The sequence below is a fragment of the Platalea leucorodia genome (genome assembly GCF_965183815.1).
Source record: "Platalea leucorodia genome assembly, chromosome: 4".
NCBI classification, from domain to species: domain Eukaryota; kingdom Metazoa; phylum Chordata; class Aves; order Pelecaniformes; family Threskiornithidae; genus Platalea; species Platalea leucorodia.
Window position 1 is genome coordinate 9165822 of NC_138826.1, and position 27062 is coordinate 9192883.

At 36.9% G+C, this 27062-nt stretch overlaps 1 protein-coding gene across 1 annotated transcript in view; it reads right to left on the minus strand.

Annotated features, from left to right (window-relative positions):
* The window catches only part of ATRNL1 (attractin like 1), a gene marked incomplete at both ends in the record, with an annotated part of 524731 nt that overhangs the window by 45942 nt on the left and 451727 nt on the right, over positions 1–27062 (minus strand). The window contains one exon of the mRNA XM_082310449.1: positions 7599–7713. Coding sequence (XP_082166575.1) covers positions 7599–7713 — 115 coding nt within the window. The remainder of the gene's footprint in view (positions 1–7598; positions 7714–27062) is intronic.

Sequence of the window (27062 nt, forward strand, 5' to 3'; positions counted from 1 at the left end):
GGAGTGTCCCTTCTAAGGGTATTGTGAAGTTGGTTTTGCTCAGTGTTTTTATAGCGCTTTCCCTGTTTACATGTCACTTTATTCTACCTAAATAGTATTGTTAGATTATAAATATAAAATCTACTTCTTTGGTGCATCAGTAAAAACCTATGTCAATAAAGCAGCAAATAATGAAAATAAGCCAATAGCCTGTCTCCAAAATTACAAAGAAGAAGAGATGACACTCAGTCTAGAGAGGCGGACTGGTACAGAACAAAGAACAGGATGATGCAGAGAAATATGTTTACTTAAGTACACATATCAGATGCCCACATAGTACTTTGATGGGACTAATAAACTGGTTGGGAAAAAAAACAGAATGCAGAATTACGTTCTGTTTTATCTAGACTTACATCCTTTCACAGATTTCCTTTTCTCTTTTGCAATACCACTTTTAGCTTTCTTGTTTATATGTTTAGGAGTCTAAATAACCTACCAGTTATGAATATCTTCCCATTTCTACCTCTACCCCCCCCCACTTTTCTTCTCCCAACATTGACTACTCATGGTCTTTCTTCACTAAAGCCTGCTCTATATATAATTAGAATAATTAGAAGTCCCACTCCTAAATGAAGGAACAAGAGAAATAAAGCCTCTCTATATAACTTCAGTACCTCTTCTCTAGGTTAAGCTCTTCTCTTTCCCTCTTTCCCTTTTGCTCAGTCGAAGGCTTCATATTTGTCAGTAGCTATTAGTCCATGTATGCCTTCAAAATGCTGCATGCAATACTCTATAAATAGTTAATGCCACATTTTATATAGCATTAAATATACACTTAGTGTAAGCATTATTCCAAAACAGATACCTTGCCAACACTCCTCTCTACTAGCTACCTGACATTATGCCATACATACAGCTCTTGAACTTGTAAGTTGTTTTCCAGTTTGAACAGAGACCACACAAAGGACAAACAAGATTAATGATCTGGCCTAGTCCTCCGCTCTAAACAGAAGTAAGCCTCAAGCCCTTTTTTTTTTCCTGCTTTCTGAGTATAAGAAGATGTCTACAAAGAGGTGAAATACTGTATCAGAATATGTATTTCTGAGAAGAGAAGGGGTTATGTGGTCCTCTGCAAATGAGCCTCTGAAGTTCACCCTCGACTCTTCAGCTTCACTGCTACTGTGAGGCAGCAGCTTTTCAGTAGGCACACAGATATCCTTGCTAATGCAGAATGAGATTCAGGTGTTTCCCTGTATTTCTCTTGTCTTTTCCCTTTGGGTACATGAGAAACGCTAGACCTCTCAACATGCACATATAGGCCCTTAATAATGTATGCTCCATACATTACACTGTACAATTCAATTTATATTCTCTTATTAACTTTTTCATTAGTCTTGTATTTTCACTTCTTTAGTATTCTGTAAATACCCTCCAACATGAGAAAAGACCATAGGAGATTCAACATTGTATTGGGTTTGTGTGGCAAGGTTTTGGTAGTGGGGGGCTTCCATGAGAAGCCGCTGGAAGCTTCCCTTATGTCCAACAGAGCCAATGCCAGGCGGCTCCAAGACGGACCCACCGCTGGCCAAGGCCGAGCCCATCAGTGACAGTGGTAGCGCCTCTGGGATAACATATTTAAGAAGGGGGAGAAGAAAAACAAAAAACAAACCTGCACAACTGCAGCCAGAGAGAGGAATGACAATATGTGAGAGGAACAACTCTTCAGACACCAAGGTCAGTGAAGAAGTAGGGGTAGGAGGTGCTCCAGGTGCCGGAGCAGAGATTCCCCTGCAGCCCATGGGAAGGACTCACGTTGGAGAAGTTCATGGAGGACTGTCTGCCGTGGGAGGGACCCCACGCTGGAGCAGGGGAAGAGCGTGAGGAGTCCTCCCCTGAGGAGGAAGGAGCGGCAGAGACAGCGTGTGATGAACTGACCACAACCCCCATTCCCCATCCCCCTGTGCTGCTTTGGGGGAGGAGGTAGAGAATATTGGGAGTAAAGTTAAGCCTGGGAAGAAGGGAGGGGTGGGGGGAAGGTGTTTTAAGATTTAGTTTTTATTTTCTCATTACCTTACTCTGATTTGATTGGCAATAAATTAAACTAATTTCCCCAAGTTGAGTCTGTTTTGCCCATGACGGTAATTGGCGAATGGTTGCTCTTTGTCCTTATCTCCACCCACGAGCCTTTCATTATATTTTTCCTCCCATGTCCTGAGGAGGGACAGCTGAGGAGGGGAGTGACAGAGCAGCTTTGGTGGGCACCTGGCGTCCAGCCTGGGTCAACCCACCACAAACACAAAGGTGTATCATGTATGTGCTTATAGTAACCATCTTCTGTATGTCTTAAGTACAGTATATTTTCATCAACATCTTTAACATTTTTCTACAAGAAAATTTTTATGCATTTTTGTAGCCCTACTGACTTTATTTTGCAAGTATGAAAGGACTGAGCAAGGAATGTTTTTGTACCAGATAGAAATTAATGGGACTTACTCACCCCTGGTGTATGTCTGCAACTATTTCACTCCATACCAAGAGAAGTACACATATGAACCCATTCCACATATGGAAAACCCTAACCTATGGGTTTGTTTCCAAGAGTCAGAACAATTGAGCAATATCATTAAATATAATAATCTATTAAAGCTATTTGTTATTTCATATCTATATTAATGTGCCTCTTATGATATGTATCACCTTTTTGTATTTTAATCTGAGAATATTAGAAATAGAACCAAGAAAGCTTTATAACTGAAAACCCCCATCCAGAGTTAATTGTCTTGTAGAACACTTAATGAGTTGTTATTCATTATGATGGTGAGTACAGGGAAGGCAGATGGCATGGTAATTTTATTGATTCTGTGATCCTACTGTAGCTTGCTGATTAAGTAGGATTGAACACCACAGTTAGTGTGGCCAGAATTACATGAAATTCTGTTTTGATTCAAGGATATCAGAGAGTAACTTTCAGATAGCACTCTTGGAGAGGCCGGCCGAACATGAAATTTTGCTATCTTCATTTATATTTGTAGCAACAGAATATTGCATGCAGTCTTCCAGGATGTACATTCCACAACTTCCTTTACAAAATTATTTCCACTGAAGTTGCTCTATTAATTACTATATTTTATTTAGTTCTTGACTTTAATTTGCAAGTGTTATTTCTAACTATTAAGTTAAATTTGCCTCACCTAGTCATAGCCATCTAGACATTAAATGGTTTAATATGGTTTAATAGAGAGACACTTATATATGTAAACCTTCAGAGACCATTCAGCTCACTGTCTTAATAGGAAAGTACCTTTACTGGGTGCTTTACCACTTTTACCTGCTTGGTAGATAGGGAAATTTTGCTGTGTGAAAGTAAAATAACCTGTAATTAATTCACAAATTACATCCCTTGATTCTGAATTATTTTGAAATGTTCTAATCTTCTAATTTCTCTTTGTGCTTTAAACCATTTACTGGCCTTATCCAAGAATTATGTAAACATCATAGAGTTTTATAAACTTATTATACAATACCTTGATATCTCAAAGTGTGGGATTTAGTTGGCTTTAATAATAATGATGATATGATCACAGTTCTTTTAACAGAATTTATCACACTACCAAGCTGTTCTTTCTGCCCAATATATCACCAGAGCTGTATGAAGACCTTGAAGGAGTTATTCTTGGTCTTTCCACTGCTGGTAATTCATTGGCACCTTTTTCTACATTAAGTCATTTATGTACTATCCTCTTGTTCATCCCTTTTTTTTTTTTTTGTCTAGCTTGTTTTGTTCAATACCCTTTGAGATGTATAATTTAGTTCTTTCTAGAGATCTGGTTGCAGCTGCTCTCATTATTAGATCTCCTTTGATATTAAGAAGAGTTTAAGCTATTTAAAGCATGGGGTCAGACATTACAGCAATAACAGATGATCTCTAGCTTCCAATGTGTCATAAAATCTGTAAGACATACATATGCATTGTATATTACAATCTACCCACAAGTGTTTGAACAAGTGATTTTTCAGATATGCACACATATTCATGCATGCATATTGATATACACATGAATTGTACAGAGAATTGCTATTTTTTGAACCTTTGAATTTTGATCTGATTACTCAGGTACAATGCAGCCGGTGGGACAACTGAAGAGTGAGGAAACCACGTGTTCTATCAGTCAATCCAAAACTGAGGAATTCAGTTTTTATCACTGCTAAACTTCCTTAATGTTTTTTCATTGATCACTCTAATTTATAAAGGTGGTTCTAATTTCTGCCTTAATCCAAGCAAAATTTCATTTAAAAACAGTTGCTACTCTAGAGAAGTATAATTGTATTAGGATCCTCTTCAAACTTACACCTAAAAGAAAATGTAAGGTCTACTGTGCTACACCTAACCTACTATGATGGTAACATTTATTGACTTTCCAGATTTCCAGGATGTTTAATTCTGCAAATCTTTCCTTCATTGAAAAACTCCATTTTTAAAGAATGAGTCACAATGAATAGTGGGTGGGGTTTTTTTTCCCAATAAATTAATTTTTATCCGTATTTCATCTGAATCTACATGACCAGTCTGTATAAAACCTATCTTAAACCACATATTAATTTTAAGCAGTTTAATTGTGTCAACCTAGCTGTTATTTGTTTACTTATAGGATTAGCACTTAGAACCAAACAATGCTGTCAAAGGTCTGTAAAGTTCTGAGTATTTTCTGCAGAAAGTAGAGAGCACTCAGATCTCCACTGGGACATATGGTCTCTCCTAGAGAAGTTTTTGCCTTGCATAGCCTTTGGCCAAAGCCTGCCATCTGTAGTTTCAACTTTTCTTCCAGCTGCTGATAAAGGTGGAGTATAGAACATATGCTGCAGAAAGAATAACCTTTACATTAGTTTGCTGAGGTTTTTTTTAATATTCAGAGACATTTTTCAACAAAATATTTGTTAATGTAAACCTTGGAAACAAGTACCACTCACGTTTGATCAAATTCAGATCTTAAAAACATAGGAGTACAACTCTAACAACTCCAGTAGAGCATAGGCTGGTTATTTGTGGAAAGAATTAGCTTTCTTGACTTTGGAGGAAAGGTAATGCAGAACATTACAGGCATTTCCTTCCTATATTTCAGACATATGTATATAAGAAATTAAACCCACGGTCTCTCATTGTGAACTGAGAATCAGTATCATTGACACATCATTTAAACAAATATGTTTGACACACCGTCAGTTTTATCCTAGAATGATCCCAATGAGCTTGAAAATGGTTATATGCATGTAATAGAGGATTCTAAAATTACTTGGCAAGACATAACTACTGAACACACTACTTCCATCCACCTAAATATCATTGCTTTAACCTAGCTTAGGTCATAAGGGAAACCAACTGCATAGCAAACATATGTCTGCTGCACAGAACTTCCACATCATTTCAAATAACTTGGCACAGTTCACAGCACCTGCTCCCAGGAAGCCCAGGAAAGAAGCAGCAGGTAGTGCTGCAGGACAGGAATGAAGTGAATTAGTAGAGCTACAGGTATGCCAACAAACTTGCATAATAATAGCTTCTGCCTAGACTATGCATGGTTACATACAGTGAAAGCAGTCCGTGAGTACCAAAATTCATTACACACAAGAAAAAATGATTATAGCAACATCATCTAATATAATCTAATGGTTGAATCAGCATGGTTGCACACTTTTCTAGTTGCTTTTCTACTTGCATTTCTGCTTACTTTTGACCCTGAATGAAGTGAAAGTTGTGAGACTGAAAATTTTAGATATTTTTAAATACTAAATAGCTGACAAACACCATAATAACAGGAGGAGGAATAAGGAGGAATAGCATTTGAAATATAAGCCTGCAAAGCTGATGGAAGACAAAGTAATAAGAGGACCGAGCAGACCAGGAGGACATAACGCATATAAAGAGGTGTATTCTTTCATAGATTGAAAAACATTCAAAATGACACATCTGCTGTGTTGTTGAACCCAACTCTGGTTTCAAAAAGTGTATTTCATCCACATTTTTACACAGAGCAAAGAACAGCAATTACTTTTTAAAAAATTGTATATAGTAAATAGAAGCTGATTATGAAGTAACTAGGTAAATACATTTTTACTGCCGAGAAGCACATCATAGGTAAATTTGAAAACAACAGAAAAAAACATTTTAAGCTCCAATTTCAACAATTACTTTTAATTTCCTTTCATAATGTTTTTCCTTGTTGTAAGACTATAAGCACCCTCGTTTCTTTTTCATCTCCTTAAAACATGAACAGGGAATACGCTAAACATCCTTCCTCCCTCATTGCTCTCTTCAGAGCACTTACATTTATATACTTCTTCCAGGAAATGTATTTGACAAAGCATCAGTAACACTTTTATTTTCATAGCACTTCCAGAAATGATATTCCAAGACATAAACAGCATTTTAAGAACTAAGTCGTCATCTCAGGACTCAGGAAAAAAAAAAAAAATACCCCCCCTCCTCAAAAAAAACCAACCTGAACTAAAAAACCCAAATAAATAACAGATAGTCATCAGGCCAAAAGGAGAAGAAAGAACACTCAGCTGAGCTTATTTCCAACATAAGTCGAGTCAGTTTGCCCTCATCATCATTACTCAATACTTTTTAATCTCTTAAATGGATTTTTGAAGGTTAAAAGGATATTTTTTTGGCTCTTAATAATAAAAGTTAGCCTTAAAATATATTTTCTGGCTTATAGGAGCATTTTGGGCACATACCATGCAGCTTACTGTTCATTACAAAGGTGTTCATTTTGGCAACAAATCCAGTGAATTCTGAGATAGGAAACTGGTCACCTGTGCAGCGCCACATTACTGTCCAAACTTTGTTGTCATGACCATTTTGTATCGTATCATTGTAGGCAATTATTTAAAGGATTAAAAAAGCATATTTAGGTACCTCCTGTTTAGGAAGTATTTTATAAGAATGGCCGTAATGGTTTTGTAGAATGATCTAGCCTAGATCGGATGAGGTAGATTGCCATGAGAAGTGCTTTCAGATAATGCAAATGCTGCTGTAAAATGATCTGGGAGCAGTTCCAAAGTGAACACCTTCCTAATGAAGCAGACACATTTACTCACACAATCCCAGGATTCATCCGACAGGCATTCTGGGAAATGCTAATATTTTAATTGAATCCTGGACAGCACAGCATTGGGATTCATGGTGTAAAGGAACCTAACTAGAAGTTAGTGCACTAAACATCAACCTGAACTGAGAATACTGACCCTATATAGCCTCATTTATAGCAACTTGAACTGAAACCATAGAAGTGGCTGCATATGAGTTTTTTTTGCCCTGAAAGGCAATGTTGAAGCATATCAGCATGCACATGCATAGTTTTGGAAGTCCTAATGAGATATGCCACTGCACACCAGCCTAGTTTGATCACTGTGCTTTTTATTTGGGATACCACATCAATCTCCAAACAAAAATTCATCATTAACTATTGGCCCAGCCCTAAACTTAACATCAACTTGACTGAGTAGCCCCTCGTATTCATCTGCTGTACCATTATTTTGGATCTGTGTGGGTGCATTTGGCCAAGTAGACTGCACTGAATGAGGACAGACATGGCGCTCACCAATACGAGCCTTACCTGACTGACCAGGGGGTGGGACTCCTGATGATCCTCTGGGCAGGCATAAAAATACCGTGAGGACTGCAGCTCTGTTTCCTGAACATGGCTCAATGGCAATCGGTTTAGGAGCACCCTGAAAAATGAAGATACCTATGTAACATCTGAGATTTCCATTACATTTTTATTTGTACATCTTTAATTTATTTGAAGCTTCACTGTAACAGTAGGTAGATATTTTTCCCAATTACTTCTTTGCATTTAAACAGATTGTCCTACCCATGTAAATTGACTTAAAAATGGGCTTTAGCAGCCCACACTGCAAATTTAACCAAACAGAAAAAATGAAACAATCATAAAGACAACAAAATTATACTTAACTTTATAGCTCATTAAATGTAGTGATATCAACATCTTAAAGCTTAGAAAATGGCAAGCCTTTTGGTATACACATTGGTATCTGAGAGTACCAGAATTTCCCCTATTCTTATCAAAAGTACCCATGTGAAAGAATTGTGCTTCAACAGCATCCATTACCTAGCCCTCCTAATGCCAAACCATAAAATGAGAGCAAATCTATATTATATACAGACATATAAAGATAGCCAGTCCCTCTTGAGTTTCCCAGACCAGTAAGTCTGCCTTCTGTCTGTCCTGCTAAGCAAATGATTTCTTTGAGGTAGGACTTTCCTGAATTTTTTTGCATAAGCAGAAAACAGGTGCAGTGTTACTATATTTAAATAAACTTTATTACTGCTCACTGAAGGTAAGGAAACAGAGAATACAGCAATAAATCAAACAATAGATAAATTAGCTTATTTTTTACTTCATGGCCATATTTGAAAGTCATTTCTGTAGATCTGAGGCTATAGCATTAAAATAACCTGGGCAAGGAATGTCATCGGATTTAAAATTGCCAAGACATAATGAATGACAACTTATATTCACTCAGACCTTACTAAAACAATGAAACAGAAAAGTAAAACCCCAAAAGCTTCAGCTTAAAACAACACCTTTTTAAAAAACAACATAAGAAGTATTTTCTAAACCAAGTGCACTGGATTTGTAGCATTTAATAATAATATTTTTGTAATCTATTGGCTCAACGTAGGCCAAAGGAACAGATGGAGAGAACAAATTCTGAAGTTGTGTAAGCTGGGGTATGTCTGTCAGCTTCCATGGATCTATTACCAGCAAAACATTTAGACAGGCATTGCTGATTGATATGATTCTATACTAAAAGCAATGCAGAAAAGGGGGAAAACAGAACCTTAGTAATATTAGCAGCATTGATTGCACATGCACAAAAGTAGTACCAGTGGATTATATGGAAAAGAAAGGTGTGGGAAAATATTCGTATTAAGGTTTTTTTGACTTACATATGTTGAAGGGCAATGTAATAAAAACATACAAAAATAATGGTAATTCTTCTGATCATAGCATTTAATGTAGAAAAGGGTCTTGATGGGATCACTTAGATTAGCAGCTAGTCTGTGCCCTGGGCAGTTTAAATCTAATCAGAGAAGTGGAGGCATAGAATAATATAAGATAACATACCAGCACTGAGAGCACTCTGGTGTATGTAGACCTTTCTGCTTACTTCTCCCACTATTACAGGTTTTCATTCACTCCTACCTGTTGCACTTTCAGTTATCAAAATCTCAGGCTTCCCACCTGTCACACACTCATATCACACCTCCTGTTGGACCTAAATACATGCCCCTTCGTTCCAGCATTTCTACCTATATCTCTTGTCCCCAACCATCCAGACCGTGCAGTTCCATGCCAGTTAAGTTCATCTCCCTTTGGCCCCATGCTTCCTGCTTCACCCTGCATTGGCCCTGCTCCTGCATCTTCAGTGCAAAATGATGCTCCTGCATCTTCAGTGCAAAATGATGCTCCTGCATCTTCAGTAAATGAAGCAGACCAGGTGCTCTTCATGTGCATGGACAGAGTGCCATAAATTGTGGAGGTGGTCAGCCAGTGACTCTCGTGCACTCACTAATACAGTAAATAGATTTTACAAATAAATACCTTTGCATAGGGTGTCACGGACTGTCTTCCACTATATACTAGAACAATGGCACTTGAATCCTTATACAGTATTTGTGACTAAAATAGTTGGTGTTACTAATGCAAGCAATAGAGCATTTAAGTCATCTTTCCTGATTTGTCACAACGGCAAATCAAATAACATGATTCCTTTCTATTTGAAAAGGCAGACAAAATGAAATCTTCATTTTAAAATGTAATTCAGAATAGAGTTTATGCAGACACACAATTGAAAGGAACAAATTTACCATTATGCCTTTTTAATTTGGTGAATAATTACTTTATTATAAAACAAAGCGATGATATTTTCTATTGCTGTGTAATATAAAACCGTTCATTAACACACCCCATCCTTTTCTGTTTGAAGTTTATACTAATGCTTTTCAAAACACGATTGGAGGAAATTATTTCTGATAAATATTTTTCAGAGGACTTAATCAAAAAATCAAATACAGTAAGAATTTTATATTTGTGCTTATTTGTTCCTTATAGAACGTTATGACTGAAAAAGCAGATGTCTTATCTTACCTCACATCATTCAGATTCACTAGGAAAAAACCATGGAAGCATAGAGCAAATGATAATAATTTAGATACCCTGAGGTTTGTCAGTTGTTTAAAGATAAATACATAACCATGAATCAAAGTTACTTCACAGTGACATAACATGTTCTCTGAAATGTGCCATTTATCATGCATTTTCCATGGGTTTTTTGGAAGAGATAAGGTACATGTTTGTTTGCCCAAAGCACTTAGCTACCATGATTTACTTGCTAGAATTATCTTTTTTTCCCCTGTACAGAAAGTGACTTACATTTCTGCCAAAAAGCACAAGTGACAATCACAGAGTTAATAAAACTTTATCAGTGGAAAACAGAATAAACAAACACTACTTCATTAAACAACTTTAACTCTTATATTCCCTTTCTTACATACACTATGACAGAGAGAAAGAGGTATGTCAGTTGGGAAAGTGAAAAAGAAAGGGGAAGAAAACCAGGAAGGAATAAAAGGGTGAAAGAACATATATTATTATTGATAGTGAGAGAAGAAGAGTAAGTCAGTGGATGTAGCAAGAAGGAAAACGTGGAGAGGGTAGGGAATAAAACATACCACACACAAAAAAAAAAAAAAAAAAAAAAAAGAGAGAGAGAGAGAGAGATAAGGTTTTATCCACAATTTAAATGTGTAGTCATATACTTATTCACAGAAAACAAGCATCAGAAGACATCTTCCTGGGGTCCCACATTTTTATCAGAGAAAAGATTCTCCATATTTTTTTTCTGAAAATCCTACAAAGACCTAAGCAAAAACCAAAGTCCAGCTGCCTGGGTGAGTTTGTGAGGAATTACCGAGCTTTGGGAAGATTCTTTGCTCACCCTTGATCTGTTTCTATAAGAAATAAATTTTGGCTGGATTTTTTTTTTCTTCTATACAAAGGACAGATGATAATATTACCACTGCTGGCATAAAAACGTATGTCTGTATATACCATATTCATACCTGTATTAAAAAGTAATTCTAAGTAACTTAGCACATCTGCTTTAGAATGACAAGAAAGTAACAAAACAGGTTTATTTTTATTTAAGTATTGAAAAACCCAGCAAATCTTGTATTGTGTTATTTGGCTGTTTAGGAATAACACAAATGAGCAGCTTTAAGAGTCCAGACCAAGAAGAGGCTGGGAAGTGTGTTCTGTCACTCTTGGTGGGCAGGACGAGCACCAGAAGGCAGCGGCATGAAGATGTGAGAAGAGCAAGAGAACACAATGACGACTAAGGGGATATTCATGGATCTGCTATAAAGGTCTAGAACTTCTCTGGGGGAAATGCACTGATTATCTACCAATAAAAATATTTAATACTGTGAATACAGGAAGATGAAAAGTGTGAAGTGTTTTGGCTCTATCTGTATTCCAAGAAGTGGTGTCTCACAGAAGTGCTATAAAACTTTGGATTTTCAGGACTAAGTAATATCTATATATATATCTTCTGTTCAGCATTCTAAGTTAGGTGCATCCAATTTTTAAAAGTGCATTATTATACCATACGACAAATAGATCACGTAAGACTAAATGGCTCCAAACTCATGCCAAAAAAGCAATTAGAAAATTGAATCAAGGAATTAAGGATTAATGTGAGCATGTTACACCTGTCAGCAGTAATAAGTATTTTGACAAGAAGAGAATACAGTTTGACAGCGTGCACCAATACAGATCTGATATATAAATCAAGTATTAAAATGCAAACAACTACGCATTAATCACTGTAATGTTTCCTAACTAAAATGGTCATAGTATTACTTACAAGAATTCATTGTAAATAAAACTTCATGTCTTCTTCTTAAAAAAAAAAACAGCTTGACTTATACTTTTTGTTTAAGTAATATATTATGAAAATTTAAACTTAGTTTTTAATCATATTATTAAAACAGAATTAATCATCTGGTGAATTCCACATAAACCAAGCTTGATGGCTTGGCAAATAAACAATCAAATCTGTTGTTGTGGTAGGATTAGTACCAGACTCAGAATGTAAATAGCCATTTTTCTGGAGTTCAGTGTGCACGCCTTCAGAGGTGGGGAAAGAAAAGAAACAAGACTGTGTCCTCTGAAGAGGTAAGGAATGTAGAAAAGTAGGAAATGTAAAATTTAGACTTTTATATTACAAATATTCACATCTTCATTTCTCTCAGCTTCAGGTTCTTTTCCTGGTTATTTTCTTTGGTTGTTATTTTCTTTGGTTATTATTTTCCTGGTTATCTTCCTGGTTATTATTCTTTGGTTATTTTCTGAGTTTCTTGATTTATTTGTCATAAGCAAGTCTTAGATTCAGAAAAGCACTTGAGTACCTAAGATGGATTTTGTTAAATTTAGACACCTATGTGCAAATGCAAAAGCCTCAAAACCCTGTTAATCTTAGTTTCAATATTAAAAATTTCCCAATAGCTGAAGCTCTCCTCTACCTGCCCAGGCACATCCTGGTCTCTTCTACAACCCACTCAGGATTCACTGGCATTCCTGCAGCTGCTCTGGATGTAGAGCTCAGTCTAGGTAGCTATTTTCAAAACATGCTTACCAAATTAGATTTTTACAGTATAGTTGTGGCCACTTTCTTTTAAAACACAGTTGAAAGCAGAGGTAGCTCTGTTCTTTGTGGAAAGAAGATTAATTCTGGTTTTCGTATTCTGCTTTTACTAAGTGCTTGTTTGAGGTGAAATACTCCAAAAATATTATTATTTTTTAATAAATAATTAAAGATGCAGAGTAAAATGCTGTGATTGCTCTGACCATTTTCAGTGCTGTAATGGCAATACAAAGGAGGAAAAGAAAATTCATCCTCTCAAATTCACAGAATTCCATTGACATCATTGGTGGGGGCTTTTTTGGCCATTTTGCTGGAGAAACTCCAAATGTCCCTAGCACAGCTACTCTGCCAAGGGAAGGAGATGGGAGACTCCCACCTGTGTCCAACCTCCATCCTACCCCCATCTGATTTTCTCCATGGTCATTTGCCGAGAGAATCAAACCAACAGTAATGTCAAAGGAATGAAGAAACACTGTCTGCTCCTCCCAGCAGAAGACTTCGACAGCACCCGCTGCTGCCCTAAGGAGAACCTGGCACTTCTTCCAGGGAGCTGAAACTAAGGCAATGCCTCAGACCGAAACAGACTGTAATCAGTACTACTGTTTTCTTAGACTATCAGTGTTATACTGCATTGCTATCCTAAACGTTAGGTACATATAAACTAACACTCATTAACACACTTATGAGTATGAGCTTCCAACAGACCCAAAAGTTTTGACAATTTTCTCCATAGATTTATTCAATGAGTAATAAGATTTATGGACAGCGCAACAACAAAAAAAAAAAAACAAAACAAAAAAGCCCAAAAACTTTCACGAAACATCATTTATGTGCCAGGAGAAGTACACTTTAGGAAATACTGCAACAGAATAAATAAGCGAGGCTGGAGTTCTGAACGTTGCTTTGTGGCTGGCATAGGAAACACCAGTTCTTCAAATGACCCTAGGGTTTTAGGGAAATTATGAGCATCCACTAAAGATTTTCATTTAATCCATCCCATAAAGTTCCTCTCTTGCAATTAGCGAGTGGGAAGCTTTACCTCATCTAAACCTACAAGAATGGCCCAGAGCCTGAGTGTCCTCAATGCTCTGAGCTTCTACACTGCACCTTCTTTTGCCTGATGATTTCTCAGTGATTTCACTAACTTTGGCTAATGAGGTCCCACTAACCCATGTGAGGTGTATAACCGTGTTACCTATGGTAGTAAAAGCTGGAGAACATTTTGGAGTATCTTACAATTCTTCCACCTATACTAAAAGAGACTTGAGGTATGTGCCTTGCTTCTGCAACTGAGTTATCCAGCCAGCACTGATTTTACTGGGAGGACTCTACCAACTCTACTTGACCTTCAGAATGAACCAGTTTTCCCTGAAAACTTCTATAGTGTCCAATGGAACTGAGACCAACAGGCTCATTAATAATAAAATGCAACCTGACCAAAATTATATTAACATTTCTTATTAGAAGGTTTTTTGGTTTTTTTTTAATACAGTGAATTATCTTTCCACAGTAATTTTGCCCCATTGTTTTAGTAGAATATAAATCTCAGTTAATTTCCTTGTTTCAAAATAGCCATGGAAATCTTAGAATATATTGGTACATTATTTTCCATAAGAAAAACAGTGGGAATTAACAATAAAAAGAACACATTATGATTACCAAGCTGTGATTACAGCCCCAGTGAGCAAAATGCATTGTTATCCTTCAATTTATTGCCTTACGTCTCTATCTCAACTATATCAATATGCAGTGATAGACTGCATTCTTTTCTGCAGTCTTTTCTGAGTAGTGTCCTGGTTTCAGCTGGGATAGAGTTAATTTTCTTCTTAGTAGCTGGTAGAGTGCTGTGTTTTGGATTTAGGATGAGAATAATGTTGATAAGACACTGATGTTTTGGTTCTTGCTGAGTAGAGTTTACACCAGTCAAGGACTTTTTAGCTTCTTGTGCTCTGCCAGGTGCATAAGAAGCTGGGAGGGAGCACAGCTAGGACAGCTGACCCAGACTGGCCAAGGGGCTATTCCATACCATATGACGTCATGCTCAGTATATAAGCTGGGGGAAGAAGAAGGAAGGGGGGGACGTTCCGAGTGATGGCGTTTGTCTTCCCAAGTAACCGTTACGCGTGATGGAGCCCTGCTTTCCTGGGGATGGCTGAACACCTGCCTGCCGCTGGGAAGTAGTGAATGAATTCCTTGCTTTGCTTTGCTTGTGCGTGCGGCTTTTGCTTTACCTATTAAACTGTCTTCATCTCAACCCATGAGTTTTCTCACTTTTACTCTTCCAATTCTCTCCCCCATCCCACCGGGGGGGAGTGAGCGAGCGGCTGTGTGGTGCTTAGTTGCTGGCTGGGGTTAAACCACGACAGTAGAATGTGGTTGTTAGTTATCAAAGCTTATGTACTGATGTTAAATTTATGTATTAAGCTGAAAGTGTTTATGCTCAGAAGAGCCATATTTTTATTATAAGAACTATATTTATTTGCAAAAAGTTACTCTCAGTTAATCTAGTAAGAGACCGTTTCAAAACCTAATACTATGTCATATAGCATTTCATTAGCAAGAGAGTTATGAATTGACATTCTGATTAAAACTGATTTATTAAGACAAAGCTACGCGAAATACCTGCAGATACATTTATTTTCAATGGGGTTTCCAGAAAGAACTCCTAGTCAGGTTTCCTATTCAGCTTTCATCCTATTGCCTAGAGGTTGCTTTTTCTGAACTGTGACACTAGTGTGAACCATCCCACAGTCGTCTTGACTTTCACAAGTGGCTGAACAGAACAAAAGACATTGTAGTTAAATCAAAATATCAGGTAGCTGCAAGGCACGTTGCATTTCATGTCTTTTTCTGTGTGTCCATGTAGGCAGTTTCCTGTCTCTTCATACCGTTAAATAAACTTGGGTTTACTTTACTGTTCCATCTTGCCCACTAATAAGAATAATTTCAGGTTACTCCAGAAGATATTGAACATAACTTACAGTGGATGGCATGTGTAGTAGTTGTACTGGATTACTGCCAGAGGTATACCCAAGAGCCTCCAGAACATTCCCCTATTAAGCTGTATGAGTCTGATTAAAGGCTGGCAATGCTAGTGTCCAGTTTGTGAACAGAAATTTATCTTGGCAGCAGCTAGCTAGATCCTGTTGGGAAGAGCACCTGAGACCCTATGTCTGCGGCATATACCAAGCATCATGTATCCCCAGATACTTTCCTGTAAATTCTTCCTACTGCCATTTCAACTTCTGTAAGTCAAAGTGGTGCTGTGCAGTGAAGTGGTGCTAACGGGCATTTGTTTCTCAGATGGGTATATCTGTTGGATCTCCAAGGATTAGAAACAATAAGTGGAAAATTCTGTTATTCCTTCACAACTCAACCTTAAAGGCTCTTGTCTATGAAAACTCACATTTCACTGGTGACAAATTACTGACACTCCATCACTGTTTGAACTTGAGCTGATCACTTAAGACCAGATTGTCACTCTCATATATCATAGTGGGTTAACTTTACCCCAGACTGCCTGGCAAAAGAGGACTTGGTCCTTCCAGAGCCACTACTAACTTTTCAGGGTGGGAAAGATGAAGTACTAGGCGCAGTTTAAATTCTGCTTAATTTGCAGGCTAAGGGTGGCTATGGTGGCAGGCGGGGAAATGCTGAGCTAAGGATACAGGTTACTTTTATCAGGAGCAAGAAAACTGAGTCAGCTACAGATTTCTGAAACGTCCATGAGGTGAATAAACTTGGGCTGTCCTTTGCTCAGCGTAGATCATAAAATTTCAATCTGTCATTGCAACAATGAATCTCAGACAGAAGTCAAAAGTTCTGACTAGCAGGTGGCTTTTGTGACCACAGAGATCTCATTCCTGTAGCTGTGCAGCATCCTAGAGTCATTAAAGAAAAGATTTGATTATTATTTAGGAGATCTATGCCAGACTTGAGGGTTGTGTGTCAGGGCAAGTGTCCTGAAATTATTATGCTGTATTTTTGCATTTCTTGCAAAATTGGAAAGAAAATATAGTACACCATATGTCATCCAAAATACACTTTTACTGAACTTTTCTTCAGCGATGCCTTTTAAAGTTCTTTTGTAACCTCCTGGCCACATGCAGGATGTCTAGTGAATGATAAATTAAAACATTTATACCTGGAATCGTAATAATAAAAAAGAGAACTAAATCAAGACACATTGTGAAAACTAGCTGTCAGCAGAAGGGATTAAAGTGCAAACTTGGCAATATTCTTAATGCAGGAAAAAAATGCTAATGGCATCAGAATAATAAATTACTTTCTATCATGAGAACTTACACAGATCACAGCCTACTGAACGTAGGGAAGACACAAACCGAATGTCTGAAAGCATGACATAGCTTTTATTTTGATTGTCCTTCCCATGGTCCAAGGACAGCTGTAAAACATGTACGCCATAGCCAAAAACATTGTGAAACAAATTATCCCACTACTTAAGATTTGTAAGTCTATGGAAATTTTCATCTTAGTGACTATGTGTGGATATTGTCATCAGAACATAGCTGCTCCAGCAGCAGGAAGAAACAATAAAAGACTTCTCTATCCCAAGGAAAAGGTATGTGACAGCAGCAAAAGGGAACCTAGTTTTGCTCTATTATATAGTAGTAGCAACAGCATGTGTTAAACCGAGTAGCGGTTTTGGCAGTAGTTGCTGCCAATGAGGTGGAAAGGGAGAGGGCAGGCTGGCAGGCTTGTGAAAGAACAAACCAGACCTTTTTAAAGGTGTTGCAAGATGCGTCTCTCACTTCCCCTCTTGAGGACCTCCGTCACCTACTCTGCCCATTCACCAATTTGAAAGCATAATTGGGTACAGTTTTTAACTTGAATCTTATTAATTAATTCAAATCTCAAGTATCTGTGAGATAATCCTCAGCCGCCTAAATCAGCACAACACTTGAGTAACAGCAGAACTATGTCGATTTATACCAGCTGCAAATCTGACACTATATTATTAATTTCTTAATGGTGTCCTTGAAAAATCCTGCAAATAAACTCAAGAATTATCACTTAATGTTGTTTTCCAAGATGGTCCCCATCATGACTGTTAGTACTTACAGTGGTCACAAACATATTAGGAACTTCATTGAAAACGCACAAGAAATGAAACTTACAGGATCTAATCTGACAAATAATTAGGCATATGAGAATTAGTGCTTGGAGAAACTGTTGCATTAAAGCAAACACGATTATTCACATGAATGAAATTATGTATGCATGTTACTCATGTTAGCTTAACATAACTGATGGAAGAATTTTTTTTAAAAAAGAGGCTTTTTTTTTTAATATAACAAAATAGCAAAAAGACTGCTCCTTTAAAATATTAGAAAATCTATATAATTTTTACTAAACCAGCAAAGTTCTACTGTATAAAGTATTTACTGAATTTGGATTTGCTGAATCCCACTTACTTATTCCACTTACATGGAAACTAAGTGTTATTTTTTAGAATGTACCATATTCCAAGCCTGCTTAGCCCCTTGAGCACTGCAAATTGAAAATGAGTAGTATGGAACATAGTCCAGCTTAGCTTACATTTCTGTTCCATGTGTGATCCCTAGGGCACAGCAGGAACATCTAATTATTTTATATTTTATATTTATATTTTATGGTTTTACCATTTTCTTCAGTACACAGTCACCACCAACAAAAATCGTTATTTATATTGAATTCTATAGTCGCCATCCTTATTGCATGAAAGTACAGAAAAGCTTGTTATTTTGCTTCAGGAAATGTTCTCACTTTAAATTTTACATTGTAAAATTTAGCAGCAGCGATGACGCTTGAATCATCTTCTCTTCAAAAGACATACCATTTTCATAGCAGATTGACCATCTTTTTTAAAGAGTTTCCTTGAAAATTCACAGATTTGTGAACTTTTCATTGGAGTTTGCTTCAAATCCTTGCATTCCATGAAGCTTTGTACTCCATCTCATATATTTTTCATATCTAACCAAATGATTTCTCTTCCACTAATTTTGTGCATACAGTTTAATCCACTGCCAAGAGTAAAACAGAGTAATGTTTGTCCTGTACTTTAGTCAACAGAATGGTATAACACATCTACTTTTGTAATATATGTAAACTCTAATTTATTTTAGCAGCGACTACTATCAGGCTAATGAGGCAAATCTTGCATTTCACCATTGTTTTCCGATTCCTCTTCCCTTTTCCCACCCCTTCCCCTGTCTTATGGTGCTCTTTCCATGGAAATAAATGCCCCATATCAAATGCTACCGACTAATACGATAAGCAGAAGGAGCAGGATCTTATTTACTTAAGCAAGGGTTGAGATTTGAGATCAGTCATCAAACAGATGTTATTTTTGAAGCTGAAAGTATTCATGATGATTGTTACTATAGAAACCAAGCTTTGTAAAATATTCCAAACAAACACTTCTTTATTAGCCTGCGCTGTAACTACAGCAGTCTGCATTACGCTGCATCCCACGGTAAGTTATCAACCGCGCATATTTTCTTTCTGGTTATTTGCTTTCAATAGTAACTACAAGACAGGATTTCTATAGGTCTTAAAAGATAGTGTATCACGATCCCAGCCATCCATAAAATGACACACACTGTACTCATTCAGCACTAAACTCCCGTCTGTTTCATTTCCCCCCTCCTGTGGGCAGCCACTCAAATCAGTGTTTCCCTGTTCAGCAACAGTGAAAAACAGGAACCCACTGCTAATTCCTGTGGTTAGATCAGCAGCACAAAACCAGCAGCAGTTACTAAATGCCAGCCCCAGCCTCTTTAGCAATTAAACCATTCTGCATTCTTAGTAGACTTTGTGAAGCCCGTGCGTCACTCAGAAAGCATCTTTCAATGGCCTGTCATATCATAACCAGAAGTTTCAGACTTGTTGCTTTATTTGTTAATCATACTAAAAGAAGAGTAAAAATTTGAATCCCGGTTCCAGTGAAGTCAGTGGGACTCCCAGCAGTGCAGGATCCCTGACCCAGGGAAGAGGGCTGGAGCAGGTCACATCCACCACTGCCAGGTGACTTAGAAACACCGCAGCCTGTGCCAGTGGGAAGTGGCAGGTGAAGTCCCCTCAGCCCAACCTGTGCCTGATATTTTAACCACCCCTCTCTCTTGCCACCATTAAACTACCCATAGACAATTAACAGGGCAAGCTTCTATTTGAAGTTAAGCAGGTGAAACCTGGCTTGTTATTATACCATGTGGAAAGGAAAATTGGATTTAAGGCTACACAAGTAAATTAGAAAGAATTTTATTACAGAATGAATGTGTCGTGTATTTATGGAAATATTCTTTCTGTGAGGCCTTTCCGCCTCCATTCACAGAGAAATCCTTAAAAAGGATAAAATGCTACTAATATTTCAAAATATAAAGATGTTCAAGACAGGTACAGTAGCAACTTCCGATTATTATAATCAAATTTCCAAAGCTGTTTTCATTCGCAACTTATTATCATGTGGTCATATATACTGTGTTTCTGTTCAAACAGGACAATTTTGCTCTAGTCTTTCAGAAACTTCTCAGCTATCTTTGAGATGTGGGACAGTTAACATTTTTTCCTAATACCAGTTCTGTCCTAGGCTTACAATTTAATTTAAAACTTGGCCTTGACTCAGGTAACATTGAGGATTCCTGCCTTTCAGTATTGTAAAACAAATCTGTTTTAATATACAGTGATACAATCAGAGCACGATTAGATTTCCATAAGAACACACAGAAGTATGGAACTACATGTGCCACTGGTATCTATTTTAACACACAATACTGCCATAGTGAGAAAAGCATTAAGCAAAAGAGCACAACTAAGGAGCCAGTTAAAAAGTTTTTGTTGTGGTCATTTCTGCTGTCTGCAACAGTATGCTGAAGATAATAAAATAAAAAAAAAAAATCTATAAAACATTTTAAGGGTGAGAAATGTGTGGCGAAGGATATTCTGGAAACAGATCACAGACAAAGCAAGAGTACCGCACGCATGTTTTATGAAGACAGAGTCACAATTGTGCAGGACTGAATACAAAGAATGCAATTAAGGCATGGCACATGTCCTGATGAACCAACATCCAGAGAGGAAAGTGCTGTCGTTAAATGCTGTACTTACAGGAAAGTTAAGGGTTCAGAGACCACGCAAGCTATCTTTTAAATGGCAGTTACCTATGCACTATACTCAGAACATCTTAACAGATTTTCTGTGTCTGTGAAATAGTTCATGCTTTCTCCATGGAGGAAAAGTTATAGATAGTGGTAGATAACTATAGATAGCTGAGCCTAACATGGCCAAAGCATGCCAGGTCCTCCGAATAGGGGCCCTCAAGGGACTATAACAGCTAGCAACAAATCTGACTGCCTCCTACTTACCAGCTTAATTGAGCAAGTTGCCATTTACAGCTATACTGACTTAGGGCAACCTTCAGTACCTGCCTATAGCAAGCCAAACCCATTCCCCTTTATGCGTAGCAACTTAGCTTTTCTAAGGGTTTTTGTTTGTTTGTTTAATTTTTCTTAGCTTTTTTTTTTTTTTTTTGCTGTATTCCATGTAGAGAGAACATGTAGTGTAAAAAAAATAAAATACATATGCATTTATACATACGTGCAGATAGACTACACACACAAATACATGTCATTATTTCTAACTGTGCTATCAGAAATCTCTGGAATGTTATGTTGAAGCAAAAATGTAAGCATAATAAAAACTATGTCAAAGACCTTGAAAGAGAAATCCTCTTGAAAACCTCCTCAGTCCCAGACAGAGCAATTTCTCATAATTCCCCAAATGTCTATTGAAATGAGTTGCACTAAGAGGTTCTAGAGCCATCAATATATTTAAGAGTTTCATAGATGTCTTTTAGTTCTCTTTGATCATAAATTGCCAGAATGGTTTCTACTCTCTCCAGTTCTCTTGTCCCTGATTCTTCTGCTGTGACATTTCTGGATGACTTCCAGTTCTGATTGTTGTAAAGTCCTTGTTTTTGCAGAATCACCTAGTGTTGAAATTTGCAATTCCAAACACTACTTTTTTGGTCTGTTTATCAGCTAGCACTCTTTGCTCAAGCAATCTTTGCCCTTCACATGCCAATTGGTTTTGTCCTTATTCAAACTTCTATGAATTTACCATAAGTAATATAACTTAAAACACAGATGAATATTTTTCTTCATTTAAGAAAAATTTTATCTTTGTGTAACCTTCAGTCATGGGAAGTATCTGAACATATACATAATGACAAACTTAATTTGAGGGATTAACATTTCATCCATTTGACCTTTATATTATTGAGTTTTATTTTTACATTTTCTTTATATATTTATAACAATTTTTCATGTCCACATTAAAGGTCTCTTTGTATAGTTGTAATTTTCCTCCAGTTTGCCTGGTTTTGGTCATCGGTTTCCTAATTTTCAGTGAACTGCTGAGCAAGCTGAAGATGTTAATTGGATATATCACTTTATTTTTTTCTTGTAAGAGGTTCTTATTAATGGCTGCTCATGTAGATGATATAGATGTTAATCAATTTGCATCTGTCCTTCTAAAAGATTCAGTTAGGTCCCTAATTAACCATCTGTAAACAAACCCTTGTTCAGTAACAGGGTTCAGCCATTTATTGTGAGCCAGCAAAGGCTTGTAAGGGCCTTATGCTACTGCTCTGCCCTGCTGTAAACATTTGACTTCTCTCAATACACAGAAAGTAATTGGAAAAAGACAAGTGACTCAATCTAGGTTGTGGATCACTGGATTCGCTCTAATTGAGTCATTGTTATTATGAGAAAGCATCAAAAATTGCAGGTGTCTGTTGCTCCCGTGAAGTGTCTGGTGCTTTAGCAATACTAAGAGTTGCATATTCCATAGCTATAAGAAGTGAGGATAATGAAGATCATACATCCCTATGATGAAAGTAATAGAGAAACAGTCTTTAAAAATGAAATTACCTCCTCAGATAAAAATTATATTTTTCCCCCCCCCCAAAAAGAAAGGCACGCTATTCTGAGCAAAAGATCCTGGTCTTCTAGAACACCAATGGTCACCCGCTAGAAAGTTCTTTCATACTTGCGAGTTTTTAATCACTAAGTTTATCAGTTATTTTCCTTTAATATTGTTTTCAAAGCTGCTGCCTACCTGATTCTATACTGTAGCACTTTCTACACTCTGCAGTGACCACAGAAGTTTCTGAACAGCTTCAAGCAGGGTAACTAACCTCCCTAATAAATCTTATCTCTCACCGCCTCCTGGGGAGCATGCTCATTTAAGCATGCCAATGCAATGAGGATATCTTTTTTTATTATAACATGCATGGCATTATATACTTAAGGCACTGTATATTTTTATATATCCCATTCCCAGTATGCTGTTATGGACCAAGTGTTCTCACAAAGCCTTGATGCACAGCCTCTAGCTATTTTCTTATGGGCTGCTCACAGCCATGACAGAGACAGACACTAAGTTATCGTCCATACTTAAGAGCAATTTCTAGCACAAAAGGAAACCATCTTCTCTATTCTTACAAGCAGATAACTTACTGATGTGTGTGTCAGTAGGCATTATTCATTTTTACCGCACAGAAGCAGATCAAGGGTGCCACTCAATCATACAGAAGGGATTACAGCTACTCTGAGGCACTTCAGTTCCGCCACCATATCTATTTCTCATCCTTCCCTATTCTGTTCAGTACCTTACTGTAACTACTGAAAATTACAGGTATTAATTACAGTCCTGTTAACCCACAAAGAAGATTTTTTTGTGATAACCACAAATACTGGACCATCTGCACAAAATACGTACGTGGGAGTGACATGCTTTTACATAGCATGTCATGTGAGCAGAAAATGTGACAGAATCCACATAACTTGGCATTATACGACTTTAGAGGCAATATTCTCATTTTGATTTAGTGCTAATCTCAGTGATAATATTTTATGCTTTCCACCAGTATTTCAGCAAGGGATCATTGCAACTCATGTTCAAAGCATTTTATTTTGTCTTTAATTCTCAAATTGTTAGAAGTGTTTTCTGGGCAGCACTTGTATGTAATTAGATCCCTACTATATAGTCTTTAGGACTTGAGCAGGATCATTAGGATTTGAAAAGAAAATGAAAAAAAAATAAAATGAACTTGTTAACCACCAAAGGCTGGGGGAGGGGGGGAAAGCTACAAAGGGGAAAAGCAGAGCCACAAATCAGAGATCTACCCTGAGGACTTTCATCTTCCTTTTTCTGCAGTTCTACTTTTCCTCTGACTCAGTGATCTCCCTCAAAATCCAGTTTTCTTATAGCACATCTATTTCATATGGATTGCAACAGATTGTATAACATGAGACATCTCTTCAAAATTTTCCAGATTCTTCTGAAAGTAAACTCATCAAATAATCTAAAAACATGTTACCAGGGTTCTTAAATACGGCACCTATCACTGTCTTTCTTTCCCATTACCATGTACATGAAAATGATTAAATTAATGTTCTCCTGTATCCCACACAGGCCATTATCATACCTGTTTTGTCAGATATAATCCATTGCACACCTCTGTTAACCTGTTCCATACTTATAAGAAAAAAAACCCAAAACACTCTTTCAGAGACCTGGTCTGACTTTCAAAATATCTAAATCCAGTTTGTAATAGCTGTTGCTAACTCAATATGCCAAGGTACTTTTCTGTTCTTAAGACCTGGAACTCATCTAAAAACCCATGATATATATGCTTTATATTTCATTAGCACCAGTGAGCATTTTTGGGCCTGCTATCTCATGATCCTAGCAGCTGGAAATGAAACAGTTGGATAACCTAAACTGGGAGATTCACAGCTTTCCACTGAGATACACAGCACCTGCTTCAGGACTTCAAATTTAGACTGATACAAATGAAGGAATTAGCTTCATAAACTAAGAATATGAGAACTAAACCCATAACACAGTTTTTAATTTCTATTTTTTTTTCTGCTGTGAAACATGTGGCATATGCATAATGTATGGCAATGCAATCTACAGAGCTTTTATTGATGGTTGTTTGGTGTGATCTATATAACTCATATATTGCTCATTTATGAGTAATGCAGTCCTCCCAAACTCTTGCTCACACACATATAAAAGATGAAAACATTCAATGAATATCACTTTAGGAAGGCCACTTTATTCTTGAATGTCAGAGCTTATGAAAGTCATGCTGAAGAAGGCATAATACTAACTGACATCACAAAATTACGCACTCTAAATACATTATGCATTTTAGAAAAAGAAGTAATTTAAAGAAGTAGTGTGAAATTTTTCCTCTCATACTAGGTTTTGTATACTTTGGATCTAAAACCAGTGCCTTAGCTTGCATCAGTTCAACTGCCTAATGCCAAAAAATAGAAAACTGGACTGTAAAATTTTTTTATATTATAATTTCATCCAGCAGGGACCATTTTTACTGTCTGATTTGCATTTAATAAATAAGAGGGAGGTTTATACCATATATTTCTAGTTCCTATTGTTTTGATGGTACCAAGGTTCTAGAACTTCCAGTATGCACAGGCATCTGACGCCTTCACCATCAACATCTCCGCAATATGTAATGATTAGGGGCAGATTTTTACATACTCAGCTTTTTGAATTTTGAAGAACTAAGGCTAAAAGATTATATGATTTTTTTTTTATAGTTGGTCACTACAATTTCTCTAAAAATTCCAAATATCCCAAATTTTAAGAAGCTGTATTACACTATCTCCAAAGGCCTTATATGTTCTTATTTTAATGGAATTTATTTGATATACAGGCATATAACTATATATTCAATAGTTAAGTATTCACTGTGAAACATTCAGCAATAAATCAAAGTTTATAATTTTATTAGTGTTTTCAGTATATTAAATAACAAATACAAAATTTTCAATGTTGATTCATAAAGTCTCTAAACCATCTATAAACCTTTCAGTTTCATCATAGGATATGGTTTGTAAATCTTTAGGATATACATTTTAAATTATTCATAATCAATACTAAAATCAAAGAGTTGGCAGCTAGCTCATTCTAAAAAGTGCAGCCATGCAATTCATATTCTGCTGTAGTGGTCAGGTCAGAGTAACAAAACAAAATGAACCGATGCAGCCAATTACAACTTAATTCCAGTTTCCCAAATTGAAACAAATGATTGAACTGTATCTGCCACATTGAACTTAACATCACTCAACCACTTGATGTTGTACCAGTGTGATAACCTGGTTATCACATTGATTATGAATAAGCCCATGGTGAAGTGCTTTACAGGTTTGAGACCTGCCTATTATATTGTTTTGGGCAGCTCTTAAGAAAGATTTGCAGGTATGAAAGAGCATGATAATATTCTTTTAGATATGTCTGGTTTAATATTTCCAAATGCTGAAAGTCATTTCTCTCATTGCATGTAGATTTCCTGTCTCTACATTCAATCTCATGATGATACCTATTGCGATACAAATCAAACAGGTTTTCCTCCAATCAGTGAATTTAGATGTGCAAGCAGATAATCACAAGTACGCAGTGTGGTTAGCACAATAAAAATCACAAATTTTTTCCTATTAAAAAAAATTATTTTTTTCTTCAGAATGGAGTGAGAGAGCAGATAGAAGCAAGGCCAAATAATTGCAGGAACACTTCTACCAAGCATGTGAGAAATAAGGACAAAAGTTCTGCTTTGTTTGTTTGAAAATAAGGAATTGCACCTGTCTCTCCTACAGCCTAGGTGCATGCCATACCACCATATGATGGTCAAACTTTAACTGTTGATGAATTTTTATTTAATTCCTTCCAAGTCAGATGGATCACCTGTAAGATACTAATTTATAGCATGTTAATCGAGGCACTTTCCTAGGAGACGTGAGACTATTGCTACAGGCATGAGATCTACCATGGTTCCCTGATGCCTCAGACTTCATCAGAATTTAGTGTAATTTAAGCAACAAAATTTCCTTGCCTATGTTTCTGTGCTTCTTGACCTTGAAGGGTCCGTCAACTCACTGAGCTTCTCCATCTGGGTCAGAAACCATTCTGATCACTTAAGCTGTTTCCATGCAGAGAAGATGTTCTCATTTGGTGCTAAGTGTTTAGTTACTACCTATATCCTGCTGAAACTGGAGTCTCTTAGGAGGGCCATCTCATCACCATCTAAAGCCCACGCACAGGTCTGATAATGTTAAAAATGTATGTTTTCTCATGTAAAAAATGGATATTAAAATGGCCTTTTGCATAACAATCTTTAAGCTAAAGTATTCATCCATGTGTAAATCCTGAATCCAATTTCCCATAAACTGGGGGCACTCAAACACAACTTTACCAATTTTCTGGAGACTGTTTTCCCATAAGGGTATGCCAAGGGTACGGCATAGTCCTCACAGGGG